General features: G+C 56.0%; 5 protein-coding genes across 5 annotated transcripts; 2 read left to right on the forward strand and 3 right to left on the reverse strand.

The window, feature by feature from the left end:
• Positions 1-304: 304 nt before the first annotated feature.
• Positions 305-2,824, reverse strand: JCM15063_001783 (cAMP-dependent protein kinase; the record flags this gene model as incomplete). The annotated part of the gene is made up of 8 exons (XM_076678917.1): positions 305-330; positions 412-559; positions 628-933; positions 1,004-1,069; positions 1,133-1,199; positions 1,259-1,435; positions 1,498-1,689; positions 1,761-2,824. 8 exons carry the CDS (start codon positions 2,822-2,824, stop codon positions 305-307), a joined length of 2,046 nt encoding a protein of 681 aa, XP_076533914.1.
• Positions 2,825-3,194: 370 nt separating this feature from the next.
• On the reverse strand, positions 3,195-8,928 carry JCM15063_001784 (uncharacterized protein; the record flags this gene model as incomplete). Its single annotated transcript, XM_076678918.1, has 12 exons — positions 3,195-5,035; positions 5,105-5,194; positions 5,271-5,450; positions 5,512-5,716; positions 7,063-7,093; positions 7,159-7,241; positions 7,305-7,395; positions 7,461-7,786; positions 7,861-7,946; positions 8,014-8,419; positions 8,487-8,612; positions 8,707-8,928. The coding sequence occupies 12 exons, from the start codon at positions 8,926-8,928 to the stop codon at positions 3,195-3,197; spliced, it is 3,687 nt and encodes a 1,228-aa protein (XP_076533915.1).
• Positions 8,929-10,673: 1,745 nt separating this feature from the next.
• On the forward strand, positions 10,674-12,982 carry SRP1 (karyopherin alpha; the record flags this gene model as incomplete). The annotated part of the gene is made up of 9 exons (XM_076678919.1): positions 10,674-10,693; positions 10,813-10,859; positions 11,021-11,154; positions 11,246-11,434; positions 11,509-11,742; positions 11,808-11,894; positions 11,959-12,681; positions 12,749-12,895; positions 12,968-12,982. The coding sequence occupies 9 exons, from the start codon at positions 10,674-10,676 to the stop codon at positions 12,980-12,982; spliced, it is 1,596 nt and encodes a 531-aa protein (XP_076533916.1).
• A 914-nt stretch (positions 12,983-13,896) lies between these two features.
• GGC1 (Ggc1p) lies at positions 13,897-15,644 on the reverse strand (the record flags this gene model as incomplete). The annotated part of the gene is made up of 12 exons (XM_076678920.1): positions 13,897-13,906; positions 13,985-14,050; positions 14,145-14,302; positions 14,375-14,476; positions 14,552-14,669; positions 14,753-14,925; positions 14,998-15,010; positions 15,103-15,109; positions 15,185-15,287; positions 15,356-15,398; positions 15,470-15,500; positions 15,578-15,644. The coding sequence occupies 12 exons, from the start codon at positions 15,642-15,644 to the stop codon at positions 13,897-13,899; spliced, it is 891 nt and encodes a 296-aa protein (XP_076533917.1).
• Positions 15,645-15,775: 131 nt separating this feature from the next.
• On the forward strand, positions 15,776-16,750 carry MRPL7 (mitochondrial 54S ribosomal protein uL5m MRPL7; the record flags this gene model as incomplete). The annotated part of the gene is made up of 1 exon (XM_076678921.1): positions 15,776-16,750. One exon carries the CDS (start codon positions 15,776-15,778, stop codon positions 16,748-16,750), a length of 975 nt encoding a protein of 324 aa, XP_076533918.1.
• Between the last annotated feature and the right edge of the window lie 74 nt (positions 16,751-16,824).

Below are 16,824 nucleotides of genomic sequence, written 5' to 3' on the forward strand. Positions count from 1 at the left end.
GCGTAGAATTCTCGGCTGCGATGGGTTGACAGATATTGCGATTGCGACGAGAGGTTGCGAGGAAGCGAAGGAAGAAAGAGAGAGAGATAGCGATACTGACAGCTGCAGAGCGAAAGCGAGGGGTAAAACAAAACGAGAGGTGGTAAAGGTAATAAAACGAGAACGAAGGAATAGAAGGGACCACTTGGAATCTGCCAAAGAGGATGGGAATCTAGAAAATATCGTGAATAGAGGTCTGGGAATATTGTGCGATCGGGGTCATAAGACAACTGAAAAGGGGAATATTGGGGAAGCGTGAGTTTCGTCAGAAGTTGGGGAAAAGGTAGCCATCTATTGGAAGACCATCAAGCAACGGTCGTCAGTCATCGCGCGTTCTCCAAATGAAGCGGTGACCAGGGTAGCGCAACTCACAGGGATCAGGTCCGACCGGCGCCGAGGAACCGTACTTTCGCTCAGACATGGCTCGGAAGATACCAGGTAGAGTCGAGAGGTCTGCCACAGGGAACCGTTCGAAATTTGAGGAGTCTCCCGGAATATGGGTTTCGGGAATGATAGGAGCCTTTTGAGTGGGCGATTCACCAGTGTCAACTTGCTGTTATTCAGGCATGTGGGGTAAGCAGAACTCACGCGAATGTGCTTCTTGCTGACCGCAATCCAATCGACACCTTCAAACCACGGATGCGCCTTGACGTCTTGTGCTCCTCCACTCAGGTTGCCGAGCCTTTTGGTCAGGTCGGCCGTCAAGAGGCGTCGGATTAGGTCTTTCGCGACTGGGTCGATGAATGGAGGTACGCTGAATTTGCCCGCGAGAATCTTTTCGTAGATCTCGAGCGGATGATCGGCATAGAATGGGGGGTAGCCGGCCAAAAGCTCGAAAAGAAGGATGCCCAGCGCCCACCAGTCGGCAGCCGCGCCGTGGCCGGTGGCTGTGATCTGAGCATGCGGGTGAAACATGAGCGCAAAATCGGCAGATATCGCGAGAGAGCCAAAAATTCGGACGAACAATTTCGGGCGCTAGGTACTCTGGGGTACCACAGAGGGTATGTGTCCGGTCAGGAACGTACTTGGCCTGGAAATAGCGAGTCAGTTCAGAACACAGCGCCGTGTGACAGGAGAACATAGAGCCACTGACGAATCCGAAATCGGTCACCTTGATGTGTCCATCTGCGCCAATCAACAGGTTCTCGGGTTTCAGGTCACTGCGAATAACAGAGCATGAGTTCCGTGGTTCGAGCGAGGTTTTGGAAAGATTGCGGACCGGTAAATAATGTCCTGCCTGTGGAGATGTTCAAGCGCAAGCACCAGATTCGCGATGTAGAAGCGTGTGACATCGGCAGTGAATCTCCCTGCACGTCGCAGGTGGGAGAAGAGCTCGCCGCCTTGTACGTATTCCAGCAGGAGGTATAGATTTTGCTCATCCTGGAACGTGCAGAAACTGAGAACGATTTAAATCAGCTTGCGGATGCGTCGGAATGGCGTGTCTAAGCAAGTACGAACAGATTGACGATAAAGGGGTGCTGGATGAGCGCGAGGGTACTCCGCTCCGAATTGACATGCTCGACCTGTCGCAGGCGGACGATCGTGCTTTTCTCGAGGATCTTCATGGCAAAGTACAAGGGCTCGCGCTGCGATGGCCGTGACGATGACATGCGCAGACGCGCGGGAAGTACTTTGCCAAACGTTCCAGTGCTAGCGTGCGGTCAGAAAATGGTCAGAATGCGCACAGTCTTGGGGGTCGCCCGAGTGCCGGGAAAGCTCACCCGAGCGTGTCGAGCATATCAAAGTCGGCGAGCGTGAGCCCTATGTCCATTCCTTTTCTTGACAGGTCGGGTGGCGGAGCACGGGTAGCACGGGCCAAAGCTGGATTCGCACGAGGTAGTGCAGGAGGCCGTTTTGGCGGGTAATCCGCACCGCTCATCGATTCAAAATTCATCGACTGCAGCCCCAGTCCATGGCCTTCGTCGATTGCAATGTGCTCGTACGGCGACATGCCGATTCCTGGTGCTAATAGCGGCTGCAGGTAGACTTGGGGCGACGGGAACGGGGCTGGGGTGCCGTGATCCTGCGACGAGCTCAAGGACATAGTCTCGGGCGACAATGCTGGCGTCGAGAACGCCGTCATCGGCGTCGCAGTGTACGCGACGGCGAGCGAGCTATCATCAAGCGGAATCTGGGGTAAAACACAAGCCGGACCAGAGTCAGGACCGGCGTTCAAATGGTCGAATCGCGTGTCGACGGGCCACAAATACGCCTGTTGACACTTGTCATGGATTGAGAAGCGGCAGCGAGGACTGACCGGTTGAGGCGAGCACGCAGCACGAGCGCGTGCGGGCGATGCAGCGCTGTCTGGCACCGGCGACCGTGACGGCGAAGGCGATGGCGACGCCATCTGCGGCAGGTATGGATTCTCGAGAGCTTGGAAGTCGGCAGGGAGCGAGGCAAAGTCGGCGCGGTAGGCGAAGGACGGATCAACCGGCGACTCGATGGGCGGTTCAGTCAGATGCTGAATGAACGCGACCGGGTCGAACAGGAGCTCGAACGACGGGTCTGCCTCAGCTACTGCTGAGCTCGAGTCCTCGTCCGAGTGCGAGGTTGGCAAGAACAGGCGCGAGGGCGGAGGGGGGAACTGCAGACCCAGCGAGAAGGGTTCTCCTGGCGCATGCGCTTCCGCAGCGACTCGCCCTTCGATCGAGGCAATTCGCTGTCGCTTCGACGCTTCAACCGAGTTGTCGATACAGGAGCGTTTCCTGTCCATCTCGAAGTAGTCTCGCAATGGCAGCAACGAGAACGTTGGCGCGCGCAAAAATCCTCGAGGCGCTTGCATGGGTCGGCGAACAGTGCAGCCAGGACCCCGACATGGACCCTTCGTCGCGTCTTTGGAACCTCGCGTCTCGCATCTCACGAGTCACGAGTCAAAAGTCACGAGCCTCTAGGTACAGTGCGCCAGTGTCGACTATAGCTGCACGCGCCGCACGACCGGTCGGTCATCAGACAACCCAGCAGCGCACGGTTCGGGGAAAACGCGCCATCCCGTTTCGGCGCTCAGCAGTATGTACATCGCAAATGCAGCAACGAGGTCACAGTCAGGGTATGGTGATGGCAACAAGAATCGATGAAAGAGGAGGTAAAGGCACAAATGCGGAAAGAGGGATATGTAACAGCTTGGGTATCAAACCTCGGAGGAGAAATAATATTCAGTACGGCATGTACCGCAGATCTTTAGTCGGTGTCCGCGTCACCGATTGGCCTGCGCTCTGGGTCGTTCCCATCTTGCTCGCGGCGTACTCGAACGCGCCGATCCCTCCGCTGCGCATCACGCTCGGTCCGGCACTGACCGTCCTCGTCCGCATCCGGTCCCGCCGCAGGCGCTCCGGAGTGTACAGTGAAGAATACGTCGCAGGTTCATCGTCCTCGGGTCCGACATCGTTCGAGTAGTATTGCTGTTGTTCGAGCGAGGTCGTGGTCAGAGCCGAGAACACCCCATCGTCGAAGTTTTGCTGCGACCCGAGAAAGTGCGTCAGGAGAGCATCATGCTGCGGGTCGACGAGAGGTTGCGTGTGTGCAGGGTGGATAGCGATCGAAGCGCCTCCCGAAGTCTCGATATGCGAGTCGTACAAAAGTCGAATCGCCTGGTCCAGCTGTTCCGAGTCGTGCTGCCATTCGCCGTCATCGTCGCCTGGAGGACAACCCATGGCGGAGAGTGAGGCTTCTGAGGCCGCAGATCGACTTGTTCCCGGAGTCAGGGGGAGACTGCTGGCCGACGAGAAAATCGTCGAAGTCGTCGAGCACGCCGAAGAAGGGCCGGGCGAGGGTAGCAAGTCGCGAAACGAGGTGAAGGCATGCGACCCACGCTGCAGTGGAGCAGAGAGCGGCATCGAAGCGTCGAGACTGTGATTCGCGTTGAGGTACTGCGGCACTCCCGTCGTCGCGGATCGGCGGAACGTCGGGGAGAGTGTGGTCGGAAACAGATTCGATGACTTGCCGAGGTCGAGTGGCGGAGGCTTTGCTCGGCGGGCAGACGGTACCGGGTTCGTCACGGAGCGAGTCGTCGAAGGCGATTCCGTGTACAGTGCGAGGCCGAGCGGTTGCTGATGGTGCTCTTCCTGTGGTTGATTAGGATGAGAGAGAGCATCCTCGAGTTGCTGATTGGCGTACTCGAGACCGCGCGCCGTTTGGTCGAGAGTCGGCATCGAGTCTCTCCGCGGTGGCTCGGGAACAGCTTCAGGGAAATGCGAGAGTTGGTAAGGGGGAGCCGAAGCAGGGATCGGGGGCAATTCCTGGAAGAGCTCGTATTGTGGGTGCTGCTGATGATGCTGGTCCGGTTCTTGCCGTTCAGCGTAGTCGGATTGGCCGAGCTCGAGACTGTTGTCAACTTCAGGCGGCGGCAGTTGCCAGCTTGAATAGTCAATTAGCTCTTGTCCTTGATCCAACCGGTCGTAGATTGTGCATTCTTCGGGAAGATCGAGGCCGGAGTAGACGATTTGAGGTACGAGAGCACCCGAAGTGTCGTAAGCGAAAGTCTGGCCGTTCTCGTCCTGGTAGTAGAAGGTTTGCTCGAGAGGAGCGGTTTGAGAGCCGTCGTGCGAGACACGCTCGGACATTGGCGGAGGGATAGGCAGGGAGAAGAGCGAAGCATCATCCATGCTGCCGTTCCCCATCGCCTGCAAATAGAAATTTGCGGCATAGTCGAGAGAGCCGGTGTAGTCTGCCTGGGATGCCTCCTCCGGCTGTGTCTCGTAGGCTTGCTGGTCATAGTTGTCCGACTCTTCCGAACCGCGCCGGATGGGCGCGAAGGCAGCGAACCCTCCAGTATTCGAGTCCGCGTAAGAAGAGTGCTGAGGTTGGCCTTCGTATGCCTCAGGAGACTCGCCCTCCTCGTCCGCGTACTCGAGCGGTTTTGTTTGACTGACGACGCCGATACATCGGGGAACGCCAAAGGTACCCGGAGGGACGAAGGAGTCGGAGAGATACGGTTGTTGCTGTCGGCGTTTGTGGATACAGGTTGGGCACATCTTGACAAAGCGAGATACGAGCTCTGTATGCACGAGAACGGTAGATATCAGCCTCTTGAGTATGGGACAGGAGAGGGAAGGTTCGAGGGGACCTTTGGGCAACCAAGAATAGTAACGTCGAACCTGGGCGGATGTCTTGTCACGACCGCTGTGATTCGTATCACCATGACAACCAACGAGAACTGCGCAAGTTGCAGGACACAAGGGGGGCTTTCAGTTGAGTGCGCCTTGAGAAGGTCTTTTCGGGAACAAGCTCACTGTGGTAGATCTGATCCTTGACGGCAACAGGTCGATTCTCATGGGCTACGAGGTTTGCGTGCGGTGTTGTTACGAGTCGGAACATTCGTTTCGCCCAGAATCGAAATTGCGCAGTCGCGTGTGCGGTCGAATGGGGCTCGAGCAGGACGGCCAGAATAGTCGCGTACATCTCTCGACTCACTGAGTAATGATGGTTGTTGGGTCAACTGGATCTCTGCAAGGGGTCGCAAGCTTGACTCACTGAGTGCCTTTGCCCGTTTCTTAGGATTCAATCCCCCGAGGTAGTCGTCCATCTGCTCGCGAAACTGGACCTCTGACGGAAACCCATCTTGTCCGTCACCAGTGAGCGTCGTAGCGGTACGCTGTTGGCTCGACATGAGGTTGCGAAGAGGCCCTAAGGGAACAACCTCGCGAAAGTATGAGAGAGTCGACGCGTTGAGCTTGGCCTTAGACGAGACGAAGAGCGCGGATGAGTACGAGGGCTGACCCGATCCCAACGTCGACAGGGACGCGAGTATAGGAAGGATGGAGACCTACAAGCGATGCTTGTCCCAGCGATCCACCGAGAGGAGTCTGACAGAAATGCGACGCGCGCTAAGGTTTGAAGAGGTTGCTTGCGATTTCGACTGGTTGACGCTTTGATCTTCACGGCTTCGGAAGCACGGGAAGAGGCCGCTGTGCGCTTGGTGTCCTGCACGCGAGGGAACAGGGGGTGGGTCGAGCTTCTTTGCGAAGGATTCGTTCCGGAACTGGTCGAGAGGCAAAGTTGAACGATGGAAGGGATGACGGAAGAAGAATACAACGAGTGACTAAGGGTGAGGATAGGCGGATCGAGCGCGAGGGCTTCTTACGTGCTGCGACGGCACAGCAAGGATGAAGAGGGAAGAAGAGGCGAGGGGAAGCAAGCGGTAAATCGCAGTGGATCCTCGCATACGATGATAGCTGCTGCCCGACAGCTGAGAGGGGTTCTATCCGTGCGACGAGACCTGCCCCGTCATTCCGGCTCATGCGCCTTTGAGCATTCTTCGACAAGCGAATTATCCGGCAGAATAACATACATCGAATTCGGCATCGCTAATCATTATCGCCAGACGCGACCTCAGAAAAGCGCAGGAAATAGCCGCTGGCGACGCGAACGAGAGAGAAGCATCGGAGTGCGAAAGCTGCGACTTGGAAGGAGGTGTGCTTTCGTCCTGCCGATCCCTTTTCCTCCTCGTGGGGCTGATGCAGGACACGGACTATTTGTTGCGTTTCTCGCTTGTATTGATCTTCTTGCATTTTCATCGTCGTCTCTGCGCTGGTGTTTGCGTGTGTCGCGCGGACAGGAGATGATGATCGCTTCGATGATGATCAAGTTCCTGCGCGCAAAGTGCGTACGCGTGGATCGTCTCGGGCGACGAGCACACGGAGCCGAGATCAGTACACAAACAAGCGCAGCCTCACAAGCAGCGGGTAAACAAGCATAGCAGCGGTGAAGAGACCACAAGGATTATTGGATGAAGTGCGCCGTCCTTCTTACGCATCTCTGACTCTCATCGGATTTTACAGACATACAGGCTGGAACATGTACACAATGACGGACACGATTGCAACAGGACACTCGAGGAAGTAAGACGTAAAAGAAAAAAGCTCGTGTAGTTGTCTGTCGTCGTGGCGAGCCGGTCCCGCAGAGATCGCCGAGAGACACTAGGCAAAGTAGAACTATATGCCGCGCCAGGCAGGAAGGAAGGAACAATGTCAACATAGGAGTCCAGGGGGTCGAGATGCTTTCCTGTGGGAAGCGAATACTCACGTGATCGTTCTTCTTCTTTGATTGAACCTCGCTGTCGGCATCAAAATCGAGATCAGCGAAGCTGTCGAGGAACGCTTCGATATATATGACGCTTACAGGATACCCGAGAGATAATGCTCGTGACCAATCTCCGTGAAACCTTCCCGCAGAGCAATCATGCCAGCCTCGACACAGACAGCCTGAATGCTCATGGAAGAATCAGCATTGAAAGACCGGGGCAAGCTGCGCGCGACTGTCCGTACCTTCAACTGTGCGCCATTGAACTCATCGGTACTCCTTGCGAGCTCTTCGAAGTTGACCTTCTTGTTCACCTTCATTTTGCGCGAGTGAATCCTGGTTGGCAGGCATGGACAGGTTAGCGGACGCGAGACCAGTCCTTACAAGGTACTCTGACTTACTCCATAATCTTGGCACGAGCGTCTTCTGCCGGTAGAGGGAATTCGATCTTCCTGTCTAACCGTCCAGACCTCAACAACGCCGGGTCGAGAGTGTCGATCCTGTTTGTCGCGGCGATCACCTTGATCTTGTCGTCACTGCCGAAGCCATCAAGCTGGTTCAACAATTCGAGCATCGTTCGCTGCACCTCTCGGTCTCCAGACTTGTCGCTGTCGAATCGCTTCGTTCCGATCGCATCGAGCTCGTCGATGAAGATGATCGCGGCAGAGTGAGTCTTGGCCAGTTCGAACGCATCTCGCACGAGCTTGGCACCGTCTCCAATAAACATCTGGTGGACGTCAAGTTGGCATCAGTTCGGGTGCCGACATCGTTCAGAGTGACTGCTCGCGGAGGTCTACGCACCTGCACAAGTGATGGCGCAGCGAGCTTGAGGTAGCATGCTTCTGTTTGCGCGGCACATGCACGCGCGAGAAGGGTCTTTCCGGTACCTGCCGGGACGAATACGCGCGATGAGCTCGTAACATCATGCAAGAACAGGGAATGGGCAGTATGTACCTGGAGGACCGTACATGAGGACACCTTTGGGCGCCTTGATTCCTAGCTTCTTGAATCTCTCCGAGTTCTGCATTGGCAAGACGATCGCTTCGACGAGCTCTTCGATTTGCTTGTCCAAGCCTCCGATCTCGTTGTACGTCTCGGTCGGCTTCTCGTCAACTTCCATCGCCTTGACTCGGCTGTCGTACTCTGCTGGCAGGGTGTCGAGCACGAGGTACGAGTCTTTGTTGACACCGATGAGGTCTTTCGGGCGCAGAGTGGCGGGGTCGACGAGGCCGACTAGGGGCAGGAAGATGGTCTGTCGTGTCGAAGTCTTGATGACGGCGCATTTGCCCTTGCGCTGAGCGTCGAGATCGACGTTTGCGCCGTCGCCCGCTTCGTCCTCGTCCGGGTCAATGTCGAGAATCTGGATCGGATGCGGCAGCCGGTCAGCTCTGGTAATCTCTGCTTACAATATACACGCTAGAGCTCACTTCGACGACATTACCGACGAGGTACGGCAATTGCTTGTTGTTCTTGATCTTGTCCGTGTTGTCCTTGATCGACTCGCGCATCTTTGATCGCTCGTGATTGAGCCGCATCGTTTCACTCCTCATGACCTGGAAAGAAACAGCGGATCTAAAGTCAGCCCAGTGTGCTGATTGCCGCTAGCGCAGGCAGTTGAACAGGTCGCGAGGCGATGATGACACTCGCCTTGATTTCGTTCTCAATCAGCCGGGCGCGTGCGAGGATGTCCTCTGCGCTGAGTTCGAGGATGTCCTGTGGTAGGGGCTCCTCCTCTGGCTCCTTTGGCGCTTCGGTCATCTTGGCATCGCCTGCGGTCGACGCTGTTGCAAGTTGTGGCTCAACTGGCGCGGTCGACGTCGGTTTGGGCGGGGTCGAAGCGCCGGGCTGGTTCGGTTCTTGAGGGTCCATGAGCGACAGATGTGGGCGTGTGGAGGCGAGGAGAGCGGGATCGCAGACGACGAGACCGCGCAATTGGCGTAATACGGGATTACAATAAGCATCATTGTCCGACAAGTGTAATCGTATTTGAATTCCACGCACGCCTACCTCTGCTTTTCTCCCCCACCCGCATCCCCTGTGAGTAGCCGTGCACAACCAGCGAACCCACGAAGTCGCTGTACTGACTCGCTGCTTCCGCCCCTCGCAGTCGTGTCCAAGAGTGAGGACGATCCGAGATCGTTTTCCCGTTTCATCAACCCAAACCTCCCGTACTGACCCGTGACTGTCCTCCGGCGTGGCAGTGTCGTTCCTCGGTATGCGTGCCTGGCCCGTTCCTTTCCTCCGCCCCATGTACGTCCCACCCCATCTCTTCGCATCCGTCGTGCGCTCGCTGCGTAGTTGTGCCGAGGGTCTCGTATTGACGCTCGCATCTCGCGTCCCCGCGCTGTGTTCGCGCTGCATCCAGGTGGCCCTTCATTGCCGGTGGAGCCATCACCTTCTACGGAGTCGCCGCTGCTCAAAAGGGCATGCTCCGTAAGTCGCCCCTGCCATCTGTCCGTCTCTTGCCTACTCTACCCGATGATGCTGATGCATCGGCCTTGATCAACGTGATGACAGAATCGGAGGAGTACGCCAACAGCCCCAAGAACCCTCACCGTGCTTCGGCCCCCGCCCACTAGATTGCGCTACCGAGTAGGGGAGGAATTCGATGAAGAACCCCGGATGTTTGGTCCTGTTAGACAAGGCACATCTAGGGGAAACGTGGTCTTTTGAAGTGAAAAAAGGATGTCGTTCTACTGAAAATGTGTTCAGGGTTCCCGTCAACGCGAGCCTCTTGAGCCGCCGAGAGAGTTGTCGTCCAGCTCCGATAATCGTCCTCAGAAGCATGACGATGCCATAGTTGCCGTCCTCTTCAAGGGATTAGAGGTGTATCTTCCTCGGCCTAGCAAGTCGCACAGTCCAAGAGATCTGACACCGGCATCACTTGACATCTGAAGGATTTCTGGGGACACGTCTGTTGACGATTGTTCTTTCTCTCTGAGCAAATAAGAAGCGGCAGACAGACGATCTCAAGATATGCCAGATGAACAAGAGCTGATTGCATCAGGTGAAGGAGCTACAGTCTAATCAGAGGGAGGAAAGGGGAGCGGCAACCAGTATCGTTTCGTCGCGGATGTTGTATCAGCCTTGTGTGTGAATCAATCTTTGCGCCATCCTACCCACGTAGGGGATCGGAAGCACTAAGCGCTTGACTTCTAGTATAAAATTTGTAACATGGTTGTCATCCTTTGGTTACCGCGACGATACTGGTGCGCTCCCCTTGACCACCCAATCTCTCCGAGTAAAAGTACAACAGTTGCGTTGGCGAAGAGGGAGAGGGCGTAAGTCGAAAGTCGAGTGACCAGAGCAGCAAGGTAAAAAATTGGGCCGAAGCGGATCAAGCCGGAGCGAAAGCTGCGAGCAGGCAAGAGGGTGAGATGCTGCTTAGGATAGAAACAAACAGGCATGCACGTACCAGAATGCGAGTCGTCGAGAGAGAGAAGAGACAAAGTGAGGAGAAAGGAAGGAAGCAGCGAACGACTGGGCGAGACTCGCAGGAGCGAACTTGGGTCAGTAATGGGATTACAGAAATGAAATGTTCCGATTGCCAAGTCGTGGAATTCGACGGCACTCGTTGGCCTGCATCCCTCCTGCCTCTCTGAATCGCTGCCAAGATGGACCGTCAAGCACCCGCGTGAGTAGCTGCAGCCGTATGCGTGTCCCGATCGTGCGCGCTCGAGGCCCTCGCGAGTCGGGAGCGTCGCCAGGGTGAGCCAAAACATGCTAACTCGCTCAAGTTGCCTGACGATCTAGTTCCCGCCGCAACGCCTACAAGAACAAGGGCATCTTCGGACAAGAAGGTCAGTCTCGCTGCCTCGTCGCGCGTCCCTCGCATGTCCGCCCCGCCACTAGCCGTCGCCAGTGCTCGTTTCCCCTCGTTTTTCGTTCAACCCACTCATCACGATCATCTCTCGCTTGTGAATATGGACCCTGACAAGCTTGCATTTATGAACTCCTGCAGAGCTTCGACGAAGGCGTGAGGAGGCCCAGGTCGAGATCCGCAAGCAGAAGCGGGAAGAGAGCATCGCAAAGAGGCGCAACTTTGCCGCTCCCGACAGCGGTGAATCCGACGATGACTCGGGAGTCGACTCGACCGTGAGTGCATCTTCGTCGTGTCGAGATGTGTCGCGCTCGTCGCGTCGCAGAGGGGGACAAGCCATGTTGAATGAAAGCCGTTCTTTGCCAGTTCCTCGAGCAACTGCCCGTCATGATCCAAGGCGTCTTCAGCGACCAGCCAGACCAGCAGCTCGACTCGACCACCAAGTTCCGAAAATTGCTCTCCAAGGAGCGCAACCCGCCGATCGAGAAGGTGATCGAATGCGGAGTCGTCGCTCGCTTTGTCGAGTTCCTCAGGAGCGACCACTCGATGATCCAGGTGCGTCTCCTTGCCTGCATCTGCTCGAGCAGCGTGATCGCAACGCTCACCTGTTCTTTTGGGATGACCTGCAGTTCGAAGCCGCTTGGGCTCTCACCAACATTGCCTCGGGAACTTCCGAGCACACCCAGGTCGTCATCGAATCGGGCGCCGTGCCCGTCTTTGTCGAGCTCCTGTCCTCGCCGGTTCTCGATGTGCGAGAGCAAGCTGTGTGGGCTCTCGGCAACATTGCCGGTGACTCGCCCAAGTGCCGCGACTATGTTCTCGAGCAACAAGCGCTCCGACCGCTACTTACCCTCCTCAACGAGGTAATTAAATATTTCCAAGCTGTCCGAGCTGTTCAGTACGCTGACCGCTGCATGTACGCTTACAGCCGCACAAGATGTCGATGCTCCGAAATGCAACCTGGACCCTCTCCAACTTCTGCCGAGGCAAGAACCCTCAGCCCAACTGGGAATTGGTACGACGCGCTCAGCGACTCGACGTATTTGGCAATTGACCTGACACGCATCGTACTGCAACAGATTTCGCCGGCGCTCTCTGTGCTCACCAAGCTCATCTACTCTCTCGACGATGAAGTCCTCATCGACGCCTGCTGGGCCATCTCGTACCTTTCCGATGGCTCGAGTGACAAGATCCAAGCCGTGATCGAGTCGGGTGTTGTTCGCCGCCTCGTCGATCTCCTCATGCACCACTCGACTGCCGTCCAGACCCCTGCTCTTCGATCGGTCGGCAACATCGTCACCGGTGACGATCTTCAGACCCAGGTCGTCCTCGCCTCGGGTGCTCTCCCTGCTCTCCTCGCTCTCCTCTCGTCGCCCAAGGAAGGCATCCGGAAAGAGGCATGCTGGACCGTCTCGAACATCACTGCTGGATCGCCCCAGCAGATCCAAGCTGTCATCGATGCGAACATCATCCCGCCCTTGATCAACATTCTCCAGAACGCCGACTTCAAGACCAAGAAGGAAGCGTGCTGGGCCATGTCGAACGCCACTTCGGGTGGACTCCAGGAACCGAGCCAGATCCGCTACCTCGTGTCGCAAGGCTGCATCAAGCCCTTGTGCGACCTGCTCAAGAGCACCGACAACAAGATCATCCAGGTCGCGCTTGACGGTCTCGAGAACATCCTCAAGGTGGGCGAGGCCGACAAGGAGGCCAACAACGGTGTGAACCAGTATGCGCTCTACGTCGAGGAGGCGGGAGGCATGTACGCGATTCACAACCTGCAGCACCACGAGAACCTCGAGGTGAGCGCTCAACACTGCTTGTCGTGTCCGTCGAGTCCGCTCCTAACTCCCTTGTTCGTATCAACAGATCTACAAGAAATGTTTCCACCTCATGGACACGTACTTCCCGGAGGACGAGGGAGAGGAGACCGGCATCGGCGGTGCCCAAGTCGACGAGAAGGGCGCGTTCGCTTTCCAAACCGACCTCCAAGCTCCTCAGGGCGGTTTCTCCTTCGTGCGTCGGCTGTCCATTGTCCTGAGCGTTCGAGCGTGTGACTAACTCTAATTTCGGGTATCGATACTCTAGGGCAACATGTCTTAAAAAACGTAATCGCCTTACAGTCTCGTCTCGGTTGCTCAACCTTCGCCTTTCACCCTCGTCACTTGTGACTATCGGCCATCCGTGTCTTTTTTTTGTTCTTCCATTCTTTCGGTCTTTCGTCTCTCGCGCTCTCTCCATCTGTCGGGTGCCTTCCCACTGTCTGATCCCCCTCCTCTTCGTTCGACATCCGTCCCTGCGCCTCGCACATAATCATCGCTTCAGCAGCAGTACCAGCCCGCTTCTTTTCTTCGGAAGCGTTTGCTCTGTCTCTCTGGTCTCTCTCGCGCTCTCGCTCTCTCCTCGTTTACTTCGTTGTTACCATCACCTCCCAACGTCTAGAAGTTTTTCTCGTTACTACTACAAAAAGTCTTTGGCTAAAGGCCAATACAAGACGAATTCTTTGCATCAACATCCCCCCCTTTTCCCATTCCCTGCTATACCCCCCGCTCTCTCTCTCTCGCCTTCTTTCGTTTGCACGCTTTTTTTCCCACTTTCTGCCCTCTTTTTCTTCTTTGTTTCCCGTTTCTTCAGATTTTTATATTTTTCGCAGAGCAAAAAGTTTTTTCCTGCCCCCCCCCCTTCACCATCCTGAAACAACGGAGTACTCGTTCTCTAAACCCTTCGCCTTGTCATTACGCGAGATACTTTTTCAAGATTCCCTTCTCAGACGAAAGAACGGAGGAAAGCTTGGAACAGTCGCAACATCTGAGGGGGAAAAGTGAAGTGGGATTTTTTTTTTCATCCTTTTTAAAGTTACAAGAACCAGTCTTTCTTGAGTCAAGGGGAAGAAGACCAATTGAGAGAGGGTGGCAAGAAGGTCTATAGAGGAATGGGGGTTGGGAGAGGGTGATTGAAGAAACGAGGTTTGGCGCAAGAACAGCAACAGAAAAACCTCATAAGCCGAGTCTCTCGATTTAAACGTATCTGTAATGATACAAACCGACCGAGGGCAGAGTCAGTATAGAATTCGGATAAGGAGAGGAGAGGACAGGAACGGCGTACTTGGAGAAGACGGGGATGAGGGTTTGAGCCAAAGTGAACGAGAAGATCAATTTGGGACCAACGACCCTGTAGTAGATGCGCAAACGAGATTGCGAAACGTCAGCCCTGGCTGCTCGCGTTTCGAAAGAGAGAGAGGGGGGAGAGAGGGAAAGAGACTGACAAGACTTTCGGGGTCAAACCTTTGAAGAATCCTGCGAAACCCTCGTGTTTGATCAAGTCTCGGACGACTTGCATACCTCCAACCTTGGATTCAAAGTTCTGGTTCTGGATACGGGTCTTGATGACGTCTAGCGGTTGAGAGATGGCGATCGAAGAGACCTAGAAGGCGAGAGCAAAGGTGTCAGAGACGCAATCTTTGGAAATGAGAAAATATGAATGAGAACAGCGTACGGAACCGGCAATCGAGGCAATGAAGTTTTGGTACCACGAGGCCGATCGGTAGTCCTCGAGTCCAAAGACGTACTCCTTGGTGAACGCAGATCCACCAAAGAGCTGCACAAACGAGGAAAGCGAGGGTAAGTTTCATAAGGTCTTGCCATGAGAAGGCGAGAAGCTGGATATTCTTACAGCGAAAGAACCGGGAGCGTTACGAGCGGCGGTCCACGACGCACCTCGGTAGAGCGAGAAGCCTTCGTCCTTGACGATTTGGACGAATCCTCGGGATCGGAATGCTTCAGGGTTGGTCCTGAGGATTCCCGTTGAGGGTCACGAGCAGCATAGGTCAGTTTCGCGAATACGGGAGCGAGCGAGAGGCGTGACTGAGCGCACTGTCGCTTGATCTTGAGCACGTCGAGGGGCAGGAGGACAATCTCTCCAATACCGGTAAGCGAACCGGCAGTGGCGGCCATCATCGCCTTGCCGTTCTTCTCACCGAACGCCGAGGTGAAGGTCGACTTGAAGTTCTTGGAGAGGAAGTCGTTGAAGTACGGCTGGCCTCCGAACTGAGGGAGAAAGGCAACGATATGTCAGTCTCGATATTGACGAATAGAATGACAAGTGATCCTGCTACATACTTTGTACACTCGCCTGTGCAGCGATGAAGCGGAAAAGGGGGCAAACTGTCAGTCGAGGGGCAAGAACGGGACCGAGCGGAGGAGGGGTCCAGGCGGGCTGCTCACTGCAAGACTGTTGTTGCCCAGGGTGAAAAGGGATCAGCTCTCAGGACCATGTCGCATGAGTTGCGTTTGGATGTGTACTGACCTTTGTATCCGGCGGCGTAACCGAGTCCCGGGAAGAGCGAGAGGAACTTCTGTCCGGCGGGAGCCTTGGCGTGTTCCCTGAAGACGATCTCCATGATGGGTTTCTGTAGATCAAGAATTCCGATCAGCCTCTTGTAGGCCAGACTGGAGATCCGAGCAAGATGGAGCGTACGCCCGAGACCTTGTTGGACATTAATCGCTTTGCGACAGTGTCGCTATCGCAACTCGACAAGGTGTCAGTCTTCCCGCTCGAATTGGCACACGAAGAGGAGAAGCTAGGACGTACACAGGGTGGAAGATGGCAAGTTCGGCGATACCTGGTCACGAGAGCGGACGAGCGATTGCGGGTTGAGACGGCGGATCGCAACAAGCAGATAGCGCGACGGGGACTCACCCGAAGTGCCGGAACCCAGGATGCGCGCAGCGTGCGAGTCTTTGCCATTGCCAGCGGGAGGAGACATCTTGGGTGCGGGTTACGACGACGACGGGGGCGAAGAGCGACCAAGATCAGGAGATGGGAAATTATGCGAATTCAATTCCTCGAGGTTGACTCCGCCGCGTCGCTCGCTTCGGACCCCCACTGCGCACGAGGATGGACAAGATCAAGGCAGCAGCGACTCTCACGAGGACCGCTACCCGGGCAGCTGCGTCTCCTCCCGCGGCGTTCGTTGCAACTCGCTCCGCTTCATCTTCTTCCTCGTCTCCCTCCTCGTCGGCAACGAATGCATCCAGCCAGCCCGCAGCATCCTCGACCGAACACTTGCACCGTATCACGTATGGCGATACGTCTCGCTCGCGGATTCAGGATCACTACACCCAGTCGCTCTCACACGACCTCCTCTACATGCTGTACAACCACCCCGTGCATGCCAACTCGCACGCGCTGCCCAACCCACTCAGCCGGTCCCCAATCTGGTCACCGCACAACCCGTACGCCGAGAACCGAGCCCCGCCGCGTCCGAAAGGCAACCGTTACCTCGTGCCCAACCCGTCTTACGTCTCGCCGCAAACGCTCCCTCGTCTCGAGTCGATCGTGATTGAATCCATGTCCAAAACGGCGCTCGCGGGCAAGTCGAACCTGCTCCCGCTCCTGATGGCGTTCGAGGCCGTGACGGGCGAGCCGCCGCAATCGAAGCACCCAGGGCCGTACGGTCCCGGTTCGGGTCAAGGGCTCGTCATCACCCGCTCGACCAAGAAGTCGGCGTCGTTCAAGATCCGTGCCGGCGCCCCGACCGGAGTCAAGGTCGAGCTGCGCGGTCAACCCATGTACGCGTTCCTCGAGTCGCTCGTCGACTTTGTCCTGCCGCGCCTCAAGACGTTCAACGGTATCCCGCTCCCACCCGCTTCGCAGCCGCGTCAGTCGACCTCGGCGACGTCGGGTGTCGTCTCGTTCGGACTTCCTCCAGAGGCGATGGGCCTCTTCCCGCAAATCGAGATCAACCTCGATCAGTATCCGAAAACGTTCGGCATGAACATCTTCTGCATCACGTCTGCAAAAGGTCGAGGCGCACAAGACCAAGCGAGGGCACTGTTATCGGGAGCGGGGCTTCCATTCGTGAAACGATAGAGAGACAAGGCGGAGGAACTTTGTAATAAATAACACCGTAATGTCAATCAAAAGATTCGCGTCAGAATTGACAT

This window comes from Sporobolomyces koalae, assembly GCF_050403365.1.
Source record: "Sporobolomyces koalae JCM15063 DNA, S_koalae_JCM15063T_v1_ctg18, whole genome shotgun sequence".
Taxonomy (NCBI): domain Eukaryota; kingdom Fungi; phylum Basidiomycota; class Microbotryomycetes; order Sporidiobolales; family Sporidiobolaceae; genus Sporobolomyces; species Sporobolomyces koalae.